The sequence below is a fragment of the Thermobia domestica genome, chromosome 2 (assembly GCF_964235325.1).
Source record: "Thermobia domestica chromosome 2, izTheDome1.hap1.1, whole genome shotgun sequence".
NCBI classification, from domain to species: Eukaryota; Metazoa; Arthropoda; class Insecta; order Zygentoma; family Lepismatidae; genus Thermobia; species Thermobia domestica.
In genome coordinates, this window is record NC_137455.1 from 322007897 (window position 1) to 322023584 (window position 15688).

Here is a 15688-nt window from a genome sequence, read left to right on the forward strand (position 1 = left end):
TATTTTTATACTTCATACTTTTTTTACCTCATACTGCATGTACTGCATACAGTTTTATCAGGTCAGTAATTGTGAGAATTTCCCCCACCAGTTAGTGCTGGCTAACTGGTACTTTACTGTCTTCCTAACTGCTCCCCATTTCATCTTCTAGTCTCTGTAATATAGTAACAACTTTTTACTGTCCAACTTTCTGATCTGATATTCCTTTACTTCTAAGAAATGTAAATTGTGTATTTTTTGGCCTTTAGACTTATGCAAATAATTCGTTTGAGTTTGCGGATTTTAAATTTGATGATCTATTTTTTTTAAAACGAATTTCTTTTATAATTTGTTTTGTCTTTGGGCAGTTCTCTGAGTGCTTAATTTCAGACAAATTTCTGCTAGATGGATAATTATACTCAGAATTAAAACTTCAAATACAGTATAGAGTGATTCACTGGTAAGAGCAGGCCCGTATTTAGGTAAGTGCTATTCTGTGCTCGAGCACAAGGCGGCAGAATTTTAGATTCTTTCTTTAAGATTCACAATAAGTGATATTTAAGACTAGCAACCCGCATAGTTCCGTGCAAGCACGAGAAAATATGTTAATGTTTTTAATTCGCTCTAATTACAGTAGTTACTAATTAGCTATCTTATCTGAAAAAGTCATCCTCTCCTACCCCCACCCCAAGGGGTGACGATGAACTTGAACATCATGAAAACTGATATCGTTAAACTCATATACCTCGAAAACTATGAATTTAACACTAATATCGGTCGTTTTTGATTACTTTTAAAATCTCGCCCCCCTCCCAACCTCACTCCTAGAGAGTGGAGTATGACCTTGAAGTTAAATTGGATTAAAATGTCACTATTTATCTGAGCGACCCCTAAAATTATGAATACTTTGGAAAGAGCTTAAAAGTATATGACTAGCTTAAAAGCATATGAAAGTATCCAGACTCTATGTAAACTAATATAATTTTTTACATATAAAGCTTTATGAAATGTTTTTTTTACTAAACTCACTATGATCTTTAATTGAGCTGAGCGAAGCGAAGCTCTTATACTCGGGTTAGCCGTTTGGTTGTCCGCGAACTCCTCCTAGACCGTTTGGCCGATCTCAACCAAACTTAGCACGCTGATAGAGTATGTCGTGGTGAGTGACAACATAGATCGAAATCAAAAATCCGATGTACCATGGAGGAATAATCACCGAAAAACGCTTCCTCCTAGACCGTTTGGCCGATTTCAACCAAACTTAGCACGCTGATAGAGTATGTCGTGCTGAGTGAGAACATAGGTCGAAATCAAAAATCCGATGTACCATCGAGGAATAATCACCGAAAAACGCTTCCATAGACTTAACATGGGGAAAAAGTTTTCACGCGATTTTTTTGTCAACAATTAAAAATGGCATTTATTGTTGCATAATGGCCAGGAATGATTACGTAGTTTAAGCTCGCTCAGTTCATTTCATTGCAATCGGGTACATCCATTGCATTCCTAGTTATGTGATAAGTTCAGTCTTTAATTATGTGATAAGTTCTTTAATTATGTGATATTCAATCAAGATGTCCATTTTTGCGTTCACTTTTTTTTAAGTTTTGATGTGATACTAGTATACAGACTGTGATTAAAAAAAATATTTGTAAAAGTACCCTTGAAAAAAGAGAAGAAAGAAGGCATCAGACCCCATCCAGGATGAAGGTTCCATTATGAACAAATTCAGTAGGTCTTATCAGTATGTTTATGTACGCTAATTTCAAATATGACACGATGGAAAAGAATTGTATATTTACGTAATCAGTCTTTTTTTGTAAACGAAAATTATAAATTTAGAATTCAGAGTACATAAAATGCAGATAAAAAACCTAGCTGAATGTAAAGGGGCTGTTCACAAGATTTTTATAAATCTGTAGAACCTGGTAAGCCTTAAACCCATACTTGAACCGCAATTAAAAATTTGTTTACTGCCTTTTAAATTGCTCTTGCATTTTAAAATTAGTTGTCAGCTAATCGACATTATGTAAATTAGACAAATAAGAACATAATGTGATCATCTTAACCGATGCACCACTGATGGTAGGGGTTTATTATTACTAATGGTAAATTTTTATCGCCATGGTCATGAAAATTTGAACAAAAAGGTCATGAAAAGTCATGAAAAAGTCATGAATTTACTGTCTGGTATTCCAGTAGACACCCTGTTTAGGTAACCTAGTTTCCTATTGTAACTTAATGTTCTGATACAACTTGTCAAGTGACTTATGACCCATCTTGTATATATAAAGACTTTTTTTTTAATTATAGGATGAGATGAGGCGAAAAGTGTACTCTCAGCGAGAAGACTTCTGCATGCTAGCCCAGGCATTTGCTGATGAACACGGATTGCTAGCGATGAAAGAGAAAGATAACGAAGAAAATGACAAAAGGAATGATCAACAAGAAACAGGCGATGTTGAAACTAAGGATTCTGGTATCTACTTTTTAAGTAAATTGTTCTATTACTTAGTCATCAACCCCTCAAACCGATACTTTATAGACGCCCTTGGACATGAAAATTTGTCCACAAGCAGGAATGTGAGGACATATGTATTCGGCATATGGCTATCTTAGGAAGAAATTCTTTGTCATCTCGGTTTTTCGTAACACTATTTAGAAGACGGATGTTGGAGACCTTGCGGTGTCTCCTCAGTTAAGCGGTACACAATTGAACAGTAAATTCTTAAATACCCGCTTGAGGAAGTTATTATCTTAATAGGTGAGAAAAAATTTGAGCATCCAAAGCATTAAATTCAGGTGCCCACGTTTCTGTTAGAAGTATGTTGTAAATGGAAGTGATGATCGTAATGATTTTATATATTATTATTCAAAAGTTTTAACCATGTTTTCAATATCGAATGAAGGAACATGAAGATTGTAATGTAATTTCGTACTGAATCGTGCAAATCACTTTAAATTGAAAATATAATGCATCTTTTCATATATTATTATTCAAAAGTTTTAACCATGTTTTCAATATCGAATGAAGGAACATGAAGATTGTAATGTAATTTCGTACTGAATCGTGCAAATCACTTTAAATTGAAAATATAATGCATCTTTTCATATTTCTTTCTCCTATTTGCGGGTGCATTATTCTAGGGGCAGGGATGTCGAGAGGAAATGGTTATAAGTACTTTGGGGCGAGGAAAAATATATCTATAAAATATTTTATAATTCAATTTATCTTAATATGTAACATGTTCTAGTATTGAACAATGGATAATTAATGTACATAATTGCAGACACATAATGGTAAATCTTTGAATCTACTGATATTTAACCTCTGCAAATAATTAAAATATTACGGGAGATACAATCGTTTTCAAGAAAATTGATGGTAGCTTATGTTCCTCTCCTGTCTAGATATCTTAAGGAGAGATACATATTTTCTCAACGAAACCATTAGAGGTAATAATTTCTGAGAAGATTCCCGCATCATTACTGCAAATTCTTCCATTGAAAATATTTTACTATTCAAGGGGACAGAGTATTCTCAGAGAAATTATTAGAAATAAGACAATTTTCTGAGGACGAGTTCTTTACTTTTTCAAAATTTCCCTTCTGCAAATAGTTAAATTATTCAAACGAAGACATTAAAAAAGCAATAATAATAAACTAGTGGAGATTTTCCAGGAAGAAGTGCTCTGCAGCACTGTATGTTACCCTCTACAGCACTGTATGTTACCCTACTTGGAATAATTATAGTTTTCAAGAAATACTATTCGCAAAGTAATAAAAAACTAACAATTTTCCAAGAAGAAAATTACTCTTGCAGTATTTCATTAGAAGTATACTCAAAAAGCTAGAGGAATTCTCAAGATAGTTCCAACGAGAAAGTCATCATATAGTTCCTACTTTTCTCTACTAGGAGTAGTTAAATATTCAGGAAGAAAAGAAATGTTTACAAGCAAATTAGTAATAAAAATTTTACGAGAAACTCTTGTATTTGAATTTTCAGTCTTTGAAGTGGTTAATTTTTGAGTGAGGAAATAAATAGTTTGAAGGAGATTAATAAAACGAATAATTTTCTTAAAAAAATCTTGAAAAAACATCCTCTAATATAATCTTGGAATGGGTGTCCCTTGTACCTGACGGTATCGGAAAGGACTCATCACTAGCGAACTACGTGAAGAGGTGTAGGACACCCTGCTCGACTGCAAGCAGAGGGGGTGGAGGTTAGGTTCCCGACAAGTCTCCACTGCAAGCTTGACTGGGCTACGATTAGGATTCTCTCACTGCTCCATTGCAAACAGAAAGATAGGTGAAGTCTCCCAGAGGGCTCCACTGCTAGCCAGGAGGAGACGGAACCGTTAGCTCCACTGCAAGCCCAGAAAGGGAATCTGACCAATCGCAGACTGGTGATTGTCCGTGAAATCCTTCGTTATATAGGGGCTTCGGGAAGCGGTGGCGCTGCTGATCCCTCGTCATGTGATTGTAGGTATCGCTGAAGTCCGTTGTCTGCAACTTGTAGTACTGCAGCATAAGGTGTAGTTCTCAATCGTAGAGTACATGTGGTTATTGTTTATAAAAGAAGCACGTGTAGAATGTTGGGTATAATAATATACAATATTATTATATATTATGGTGAAGCAAAGCGACCCAAATTGGTTTGCCAAACATCTCATAAACACAGAAACATTCACTCAATGACTGATGACTGACTTACACACGAAATGACTGGTAACACAGAAGGAACGAGATATAGCTGAATTTAGTTTACACATTCCCATTGAAAAACAATTTTATGATTTAGTAGTCTTAAAAATAGATATAATGTTACGTTATATAAATAACTTCAGTCAATCGGTAATTATATATTTAGAGTGCTTGAGAAGGAATCTGCAAATACTCTTGTCATTCTTTCTTTAGTTTAACGTCTCAAAATTATTGAAATTTGAAATGAAATTGTTTAGTTTAACGTCCCACGATTATGCCTTTTAGGCTAAAGGAGACCAGTCTCACAATTATGCATCGAGGCAAAAGGAGACTATGATGGTAAGAAGTAGGAGAAAACGGAAGAACGCTGGAAAACCCACGCAAAGTATTTGTCCACTACAAAGTCCCAAGCTATGGACTCTACGTATCAGAGGTGAGCGCTCTACCACTGAGCCACCGAACCTCTGGAAAATGATAATGTTGGTGTTTCTAAGCATTCATTGATTTGGAACTACGTCCTTAGTAGTAAAGTTATATAGGACGAGTCATATAGTTTAAAGCTGAATTTGATCCACACTATTGAGTGGATAAAGATTACAGCTCATCACAAAATGATAGAAATCTTTTCGAATCATATTTTAACAGAACAAAAAATCATTTCCTGAGTGTGTGTAAAGGGAACTTAGACAAAATATGGGCAGTATAATTATGAGCATACAAAAAATCTACAATGTCAATAACAAACAATTGTGTATTTTTCTCAATCTTGGCTACATTTATTTCAGCTTAGAATTTCTACAAGAAGTTCAAGTTACTATGATCACATCTATTTCGTTTGGTTTAAGAATGGAAATTTTGTAGCTAGAAAACCAACCGCCTAGTATTCTTCTTGATTTTGAAAAATTCTATACTGTGAAATAAATTAAATGAAATCTTTCAGTTTAACGTCCCAGGATTATGTCCTGTAGGCAAGCGAATGACGATGGAAAAATTTCTGGAATGAAAATGTGAGAGGATGTAACTTCTTTACTTATTGTATTGTATGTGATTGTGTCTACTGTTGTTCTCAGATGTTCGCTTTCTCGGGACCAAGGTGCGTTTGAGTATATCACCAGTTTAACCAACTACCAGTCTATGTGGCCATCACAGAAGAATAGCTCGCAACCAGAGATGGACTCACTCGCTCCATAGTCATGGGGGAAAGAATCGGAACTCAGAAGACCTGCCCTACAAGTGTACTATCTGAATGAAGTTTTTTTACCCAGCTGAAAAAAAAAAACTAATCTATAAAAAAAATAAACTCGAAATTTTGAAATTAAAAAAATCAGGATTCGTGAAATCCAATGATAGGTTCCCCGTAAAATTTCCCTTATGTCATTTCCCTTCAGATTTTATTAGCACGACGGATAGGAAGACGAACTATTATGCACTGACTGATCAAGCTGTACTATACCAAACCAAATAAAATCTTTATATTCTACTGTACATTTTCTCAAGTACGAAATAAAACAGGTACGAATATACTGTCTAAACCTTTACTTGTTGCCAGAAAGCTGTATAGTATTCTTACAAAGTCATTTTTACATACGATAGGGAGCAACGATGCGTTCTCTTTATGCTCCTATGGCTAATCGGTTTCCAAGTACAGATCACTACTCGTGACTAAGCATTTTTCCTTAATTCCGCATACATACATGACATTCTTAATTTTTTTCACAAACTTCACATTATATAAGTTTGAATCATTTGTTTCACTTACATGCATGTGCCTTCTTCATTTTGTATTACTATTCTTAATCATAAACAAACAGATTCTATGGCTGTATACTACAGCTCGCATTTATAGGCACCACATCTCGAGAAAACCTTAACCTAGCATGCACAAAAAAGTATACACAAAATTATGAAAACCTTGATCTAATCTAACCTAACGCATTCACACCTCACACACACACACAATATATATATATATATATATATATATATATATGAAAATTATTCTTGCGTAAAGAAGTTTAGTCGGCACAAAAGGCCAATGTTAATTTGTTAATTTTGTAAAGCGATTTTGCCGCTTACGGTATCTCTACATCTAAATGCATAAACGCACGATACGGAAAACCAGTTGCCCCTATCGAAATCATAGAAAATAATAATAATAATAATAATAATAATAATAATAATAATAATAATAATAATAATAATAATAATAATAATAAAAATCAGCTTTCAGCCAAACTACAGCTTTGGAATCAACTTTCATACAAATACTTTAGAGGGAAAAAATCTAGGTATATTATATAGATTTGACACCAGAGAACGTCACTCCTATCTATTCCATATTTGTTTACATAAAAGTCGAAATACTAAGTAGCCAAACAATTGAAATCGTAAAAAAAAAAAAAAAAAAAAAAAAAAGACTGCATATCTTAGATTTGGCTGATTTTAATTTTGTTATTGTTATAGGATGGTCGTTCTTAAATGAAATTACGTTAAAGGAATCTATCCTTACGTTATATCCATAATTTATTATATTTCCCCCTTTTTTCTAAATAAACTCAAGCCGTCACATATTGTCGAAGTAATTAGGTAAATCATTTGGGAATAGAAGGGATTACGAATGCATGTTTACACTATATTTTAATATTTTAATTTACACACCATAGTGACACTGTGTCTAACTCGATTAATTTGAAGGTTAAAAGTAAATATTTCCACTGCAGGTATCGAGGCAAATTGTGGATGCGTTAAAATATTAAATAATACTTTTGATAAAGCGGATACTTTCAAATATTTGGGATCAATATTAACAGACGAAAATCATATTCACAAAGAAATTAAATGTCGACTAAAAGCAGGGAATTCGTGTTACTGTTCGGTTCAAAATCTCTTGTAGTCGCGAATTCTGTCGAAGAATTTGAAGCTTAAAATATGTAAAACGATAATCATGCCTGTTGTTCTGTATGGTTGCGAAACATGGTCACTTACTCTGAGGGAAGAACATAGACTGAAAGTATTTGAGAACAAGATCCTGAGACGGATATTCGGACCCAAGAGGAACGGGAATGGGGAATGGCGGAAACTTCATAATGAGGAACTACATAGTTTATAAGGTTTACCCAACATTGTTAGGGTCGTCAAGTCTAGGAGGCTTAGGTGGGCAGGTCATGTAGCTAGAATGGAAGAAAGTAAGTAGGGTATGAATGTAGGTTCTAGGACACTTTTCCCCTCCAACCCCTAACTGCCAAAAAAATTATGAAGCCACCACTGGCTATAGTACTTTAACACAGAGGGATACCCCAAAGTGAGATTGAATATGCTTTTATGACATTTAAAATCATAAAAACTTATATCTAAAATATTACACTGGAATCCTACACAAAATATATTTACTGCGTCTTAATCTCCAGTTTATAAGCTTTCATTTGACACTTGAATCGTGAAAATCCGTTAATAATTAGCTTTAAAAACTCAATGAGAAGGAATACATACAACTCCGGAACAGATGATCTGTCACTGATTTATTTTGAACGATTCCAGTACCAGCACAGAACCTTCCAATCTGATTCTCTTTCCTTCTCCTCACATCAACATATATACACATCAGCCTCTTCCTTCAACACAACTTCTAGCTAACAGTTTAGATGGCGCTGTCAATGACGCAGTCTCCTTCGGGGAGAATCGTAGCCACCGATATAAAGGCCTGTGGGCGAAAATGTGACGTCATCATCGGTAGGGCTATTTCATTACAATGGAGGAAAGCTTGAAAGCCCATTATATTAAAAACGGCTCAAACGATTTACATGAAATTTGCTGATGAAACGTTTCTTGATACGGGAAATGAATCTACCTTGGTTTCAACTTTCGAAAAACTTGTTCAGTGGCGTTTTTGGGCGCATCAATTAGGGGGCGCCTCACTTCCATTACAAAAACAACAAAGAATGTTCACCAATTTTCTGAAAATGTATTGTCTCGTACAAGAAACAATTTAGGTATGGACCAATTATCTACAATTAGATTAGCGGCGTTTTTGGGCGCTTCATTTTAGGGGCGCCTTAATTATATTCCAAAAAGAACAAGCTATATATACGAAATTTTTCTCAAATGCATTTTCGCATACAAGAAAGTGTTTCAGCTAAGTTTCAAGTTACGCAAATTAGTTCAATGGAGTTTTCGAACTTCATTTGGGAGCGGAAATATTTTAACTTAAAATAGGTCTTAAGATCATCATGAAATTTTGTAAAACTACGTTTTTTGAGTGTAGTAAAGAGATTTAGCTTAGTCTCAACTTTCGACAAAACTTGCTTACCGGCCTTTCATCTCGGAAATGCCTAAATTATATTTAAAAAATAAAGGATCTTCAAGAAAATTTGTACAAATGCGTTGGAGCGTATAAGAAAGCGATTTAGTCATGGTTCAACTACCATAAATCACTTTATGGAGTTTTCTAGCGTTTCCGTTATACTTCAGAATGAACAAACTATCTTCACAATATTTTGTGCACATGCGTTTTCAGGTACAAGAAAACGATTTAGCTAAGACTCAAGTACCGCAAAATTAATCCAGCATCATTATTGGTAGGCTCAAGATTTCATAAAAGAGCTCTTATGATCATAGTTTAGTCCCAACTTTCGATAAATTAATTTGGATATATTTTTAAAAAAAGTACTAAAATTTTTAGCTTAGAAACCGATCAAAGTATCTTCGTGAAATAAAAAGTCCAATTTTTTGCGTGCGAGCTAGCTATTGGAAGGATCAAAATACATAAATTATCTATCGTGAATATTTCGGCATATAATGAGACTATCTGTCGATCCTCCTAGAAAAGAACTTAATGTACAAAGCTTCAGCCTTTTTATTAAATTTAAATACAAAATTAGCTTTGATTCTATTTATATAATGCATCATATGGAAACGTAGATCTAAGAAACATGTTATCAAAGGAATTACATCAATAACATCCAAAATTCGCCTATTACCTGGAGAACAAGTGTCTTTTACAAAGTGAGTACTGGAGATGAAAGTGTAGTAGGGTAACAGCTCCGACCAATGAAATTGTCATATCTGTTACCTCCTCTCTTTACTTTTATTGTAACACTGATACCAATATTATTTTTTTAATACGGCATTTTTCTTAAATTCTCAATTTATTTTGCATTATTCGTTTTATTTGGTCTTTCTTCACCAACACTGTTTTTAACCGATGATAACAAAGTTTCTATTATTTTAAAAATGCAATTCACATCTGTGTCTGTATTTACTGCGTTCTCTATTGATTTCAGTTTATCAAGTATGTCCTGAATTTGTGTTATATTGGTAACTTTACATGGCAGTTTCCCAAGTCCGTGCATCGAATTCAGGTTCACACTTCCAACATATACATTAACTTCCATGATTTCAGAAATACATACAGACAATGTTACTTTCGGACAAGGCATTAACTCCATATGATAAAAAGTTGCACTCGCATTCTGAAAATGACATAACCAAAATGATTGTAAATCCAGTTTACCAAGTTTCAGTTTCAGTTGTTCTACCGATGATACAGTGGTTTCTTTCTCGTGTCCGAGAAACTCCTCTTCACTTTTCCGAATGATCTTCGATATTTGTTCTTCTTCTTTTCTTAGAAGTCGTTTGTTTGGACTTTCCCTTACGGCCACTTTACCACTCAAATAGGTTGGGCAATTCGGTAGTATCGTGGGTACTACTCCGTGTGTAAGCTGCGGTACAGATAGTTTTGCAGTAATCCACCTGCCCGTTTTCTCATCAAAAGCCTGAGAATGCCATCTGATAGAGTTTGGTGCAAAATGTAGTTCACAAATCTGAAAAATACGAAATAAAAAACAAATTAAAATAATGACAATGTTAAGATGAACTATATACGTAAATACAGTGATATTTCGAGACTTACTGAAATGACGGGGAGAGAAAGCTAAAGCCCTTAGTATAAAATCTCACAGTTATGCTCTGTAGACAAAATGAGGGACGATTAAGGGATTAGTGAAACGAGGGAGTTATTAAAAACGGAAGGATCCTTAGAAACCTATAAAATGATTTTATCCATCAGAACATGGGGACATTGCGTGTAGTAGAATTGAAGCGAGCTTTGGAAGCAGAGTTCTGTACTCCACTATGAAATCATGTCTTCCTCTTCTTACGTGAACTAAATCGTATGAAGTTGAATTGTCCTGATTTTTATAATGTGACGAGAAACAAACCAGGAACATAGAGCCGTTAAAACAAATGCATGAAACGTTAAAGTATTTATCTTTATGTGCTTGCATATTAACGTAAAATAGAGTAAAAATTAAAATACCTACCTTAGTATGTTGTTTTCCTTTTAATCCTGATATTCCTACTTTGATAAAAGTATCAGTTAAGAGTTATTGAAATACCGGGATAAAAAGAAAAACAACACGTATTAAGGTAAATATTTTACCATAGAAAAATTTAAGGTAAATATTTACATGAATATTGCATTTCATAAGTAAAGAGGAAATTGGAAAATTAAATCAACAGACCATGTAGCGCCAGACCTAAAGAAAAAGATCAATTTCGGCTGCTACCTACATGGAATGATCTGAAATTGATTAACTCGTTAAACTCTAATAGTTATTTATTTTACAAAAAAGTAAATTTTGTGTGGAAAAAGTAACATACTGCGATCTTTACACTAAATAACTATTATTAGAAAATATTCTAGAATATTTCTGATGACTAGTCAGTAATAATACGAAAAAAATGTACCAAGTAAACGACTTGACATGAACGTGGTCGAACATCGAGTCGTTTCGATGTTTTGCTGAAAATCCGAAACAGTTCAAGCTAAGTGGTAAAAGATTTTTAAAAAACTCAACATTTAATTATTTTGCAAGCTTAAAATAATAACTAATAGTTATTTTAAAGGTAACGACATTATCATAACCATATCTCGTTTACAACTCTAAGGCAGACAATTTTGAAAATGTCGTAGCTTATAAAAAGAGTTCCATTGTCCCATGAAAGTAATGCATTATTATTCGTATATTCAATAAAATTAAATAGCGATTAATCTCTCTTATCATTAGCAATTTTGGCAATGAATATCCTTAACCAGAATTCAAACTCGAAAGGATCAACATAGCAATAAGTGAATGGAATCATTACATACCTATTAATGATGAAAAAAGATATGTCAAAAGATAAAGGAAAATCAAGGTAGAAAGATGAAATTGTAGCGAATTAAGCTACATAGAGTAATACTTACCTTGCTATATTTATTTGGCACATAATTGTCTCTGTGAATGTTTCGTAGCCATTTAGACTGAAGATCCGCATCTTTCGGAAATGAAAAAACATGAACTTTTGGTCCATTCTTATAATTACTATTACATCTTGGTACACAGCAGGTGTACGGCGTATCTGAAATTTGTAACAAAACTTGAATTCACTCAAAGAATATTGATGCGTTAAAAATAGTGACACAGTAAGATAAAAATTAGTACATTAGTAAAATCTACATAGTTTTCTACAATCACAAATTCAGAACAGTCAAAAGCCCAAAACTGCACTTCATATTTACACCAAACGAAGTTGAAAGCTACTATATAGTGCATCTTTATCTTGTATTCTACTACAGGGACGTACACAGAATTTATTTTCAGGGAGAGATTAATATGAGTACGAACTGTATTGAAATATGTATAATTGCTCCTAAAATTAGGCAGAATTTAGAGAAAAGACGTGATTTCTGGCCTTAACGTTCTTGTGCAATAGCGGTGCTATTCAAATAAACGGACAATTTCAAAAAAAAAAACTACAGAATACAGATCAAAATTAGTCCCGAGTTAGTTCACTAGTTGGAAATGCGTTTTAATTTAATTTGCGTATCAGTTCAAGAAGCAAGTAAAGATACGAAAATTTGACTTTACTCTGGCTTTGAAGCACTCATCTTATAGTTTTGATTTAAATTAATTCCATGAGAAAAAAGTTTAAAGCAGCCAACCCTGTCCAGGACCAACCCTCTGCGTACGCCCCTGCTGTACTGTATAGAACATAATACAATATCGAATCTAATTTACTCTTCAGGCCCCTCCACACACTGTGCAAATTGACGAGAGGATGCCAGGAATCCCCCCCTGGCAAAATTATCCTCCCTCTCGAGAAGATAATTTTTATCCTTGGTAGGGAGAACTATCCCCACTCTCTCTATATAGTTTACGTATGTGACAGCTGAGTGTGTATCTGGGTGAAATTCATCCCGCTGGGAAAAATGATCAATTTGCACACTACCGGTATCTTTGTAAATACAAAAAATAGCACTTACAGCCAGAGCTGTTATATAAACAATTTAATGATTAGTAATTAACAATCTGTATTGTGATTAGTATTTAACAACTCCTATGTTCACTAGTGAGTATAGTGACTTACTATTAATATGATTACTATGTAATTAAATTATTTTGTATTTGTATAAAAGTATTAATACTTATTCCAATTATACTATAGTAATAATAATTAGTTTGGTAGTAGTAGTAGTACGTTGAATTACTTTAAATAATCTATTCTGTTCTATTAAACAATCGCGGTCATTATTTCATCACGGAAGGTAATCCGGAGAAATGCCAGCTACGGAACTTTACCGAAAGTAACTACCTTCCACAGCTTCGTGGGTTTTTTTTTTTCGCATAAAAGTGATTTTTCAAAGTAATAACGCTTATGTCTTTCTGCAGCGAATTTGTATTGAGGAGAGCAACACCGCATATTAAACACAATGTTAGGTACTAAGAGTGTCTCTTGGTGAAAAAGGAAAATTATGTAATTAAAGTGAATTTGGAACGAGGTTCTATACCTGCACACAACATAATGAACACTGCCAAGTCATGAGAAAAATTAAACTAAATACGTACTCAAAAATGTAAATAACCATTATATGTACAGATGAAACACTACAATAATAGTGCTTTTCAACCACTTACATGTAGTTTTAAAATAGTTGATTTCCGAAGTGCATTCACATAATTGAGTATATGTATTGTACAAGGTGTAGTTATTTGTAATACTTATAATGTACCTTATGCACTAAAAAGGTCTACACAAATTATTTGCAGTGTTTCATTGTGCACACTCCATGAAAACGCATTTTTGTAGGTGTATGGACGTACCATATTCAATTAAAGCCTATTTCGGAACTTTTGATTCATACTGACAGTTTACACACTATAATGGTTACTCTTTCTTATCCTTCCAGGATACAGTATACATGTTTTATTTTCCAGTGCAACAATAAATAATTATTGTATCACTTATGATTTTTACGACCCTTATCGATAAATGACAACAATAACAAGAGGAACAGATGTTAAAATTAAACTCTTCTATTTATACTGTAGATAGAGGTATGAAATCAAAGATGCTGCTGAAGGTATTAACTTTATATTATATTTAAAGATTAAACTAAATATATTGACTTACCTTCCAATTTTAACGTGTCCTCTAATACTTCTGTCACAAAATTGGTGTATTTCTTCCTTACAATGATGTGTTTTATCTCCAAAATTTACAATAAAGCATCAAACAAGCATGCTTATAATAGTAAGTTTGCCCTACAGGATATGACGTATGAGCTTCGTGACGTCAGCGCCCTCAGGCCTTTATAACGGTGGCTACGGGAGAATACATCACACATGACGTCATTGAATCCGTGACGTAGTCTCCTTCGGGGAGAGAACGTAATACAATCCTTTAGAGAGAGCATGAGTATAGAAGCGGTAAATTCAAAATATATAACAATAAGATTATCTATATCTTGGTTCCTATTGAATATTTTGGCAATCTGATTGCATTTTTGGATAGCCCATATATGTATTGCTGGTTGCATACTTACAGGGGCAAGTATTGCTGGATTGCATAACTTCTGAAATTTCAGGGGCAAAAACGAAAAATGCTTATACCATCCTTATTTATTAACCGATTTTCAAAATTCAAACGACAATCGATAGAGACTTATAAGTACTATTTTTCATGTATAACTGGTTGCCTACCTTTAAGGATACGATTCAAATTTTTAATAATTTCACTAATTATTGTTATTTTTGAAAAATAAAAAATACTACCATAATCACAATAAAATTCTAAGACTTTTTTAAAGAATAACATTTTCCCGAAAACTCAAAAATAAACCCGTAAAAAATTCTCGAAATTTCGAATTTGCTATAACATCATCAAATATTAACCGATTTTCAATATTCAAACGGCAATCAATAGACAAATAATTTTCCTATCTATCGAATGTCTTATAAATTGCATAAATCTAAGGATATAATTATAAAAAACTCAAATAAATCTCTTATTTATACATGTATCTTTAAAATTTAAATGACATTATGTTCTGTATATCCAAAGGTCTTAGTTTTTATAGTCTTGATACTATAAAAACACTTATAGAGTTTCCTTATATGTAAATGTCGTGTGAAATTTGCTTTATGGTAAACACCATCAAGTCTTGGGGGCATGTTAAGTTAGTTGCTTTATGGCGCTTACCATCAAGCTTTGTGTATAAGTGTAAGGGAATCTAAAAATCTTTGCGTAAACCAACAAACATACTAACAATCTTTTCATCGTTGTCATCTTCATCGGTATATGCTTCAAGGTGTGAGCCGTACCATTTGATTGTCTTTGACTCTAGCTTTGATTCCTTTAGTCTGTTGTACAAGTTGATTGAGTTGGGGTCGTCGGTGTTTAGAATGACTTTGAGGTGTGGGTACTTTGTTTTGAGCTGTTTAAGTCTTGAGCTAACGTTGCATTGTTGAAACCCAATAAGAATAAGACTCGTAAACAATTTTCCTTTCTCTAGTTTCTTCATCATAGGGGTCAAGTATCAGTTCAAGTTGGTGTTCGGTTAGGTTCTTTTTGATTACGATGAGTCTGTGGACCTTGTTTGGGTCTTCTGTGTATGGCGCTGCAATGAGTTTGAGTGATGCGACTTGAGTTGTTAGGTCTAGTTGGGCAACTCGCTCTTCGTACTTAT

The 15688-nt window shown here is 33.7% G+C and overlaps 1 protein-coding gene across 1 annotated transcript in view; it reads left to right on the forward strand.

Annotated features, from left to right (window-relative positions):
• LOC145678659 (uncharacterized) overlaps positions 1-15688 on the forward strand; it is a gene marked incomplete in the record, with an annotated part of 63472 nt that overhangs the window by 12526 nt on the left and 35258 nt on the right. Inside the window, 1 exon segment of the mRNA XM_081749037.1 lies at positions 2293-2458. Within this exon segment, the coding sequence (XP_081605163.1) occupies positions 2293-2458 (166 nt within the window).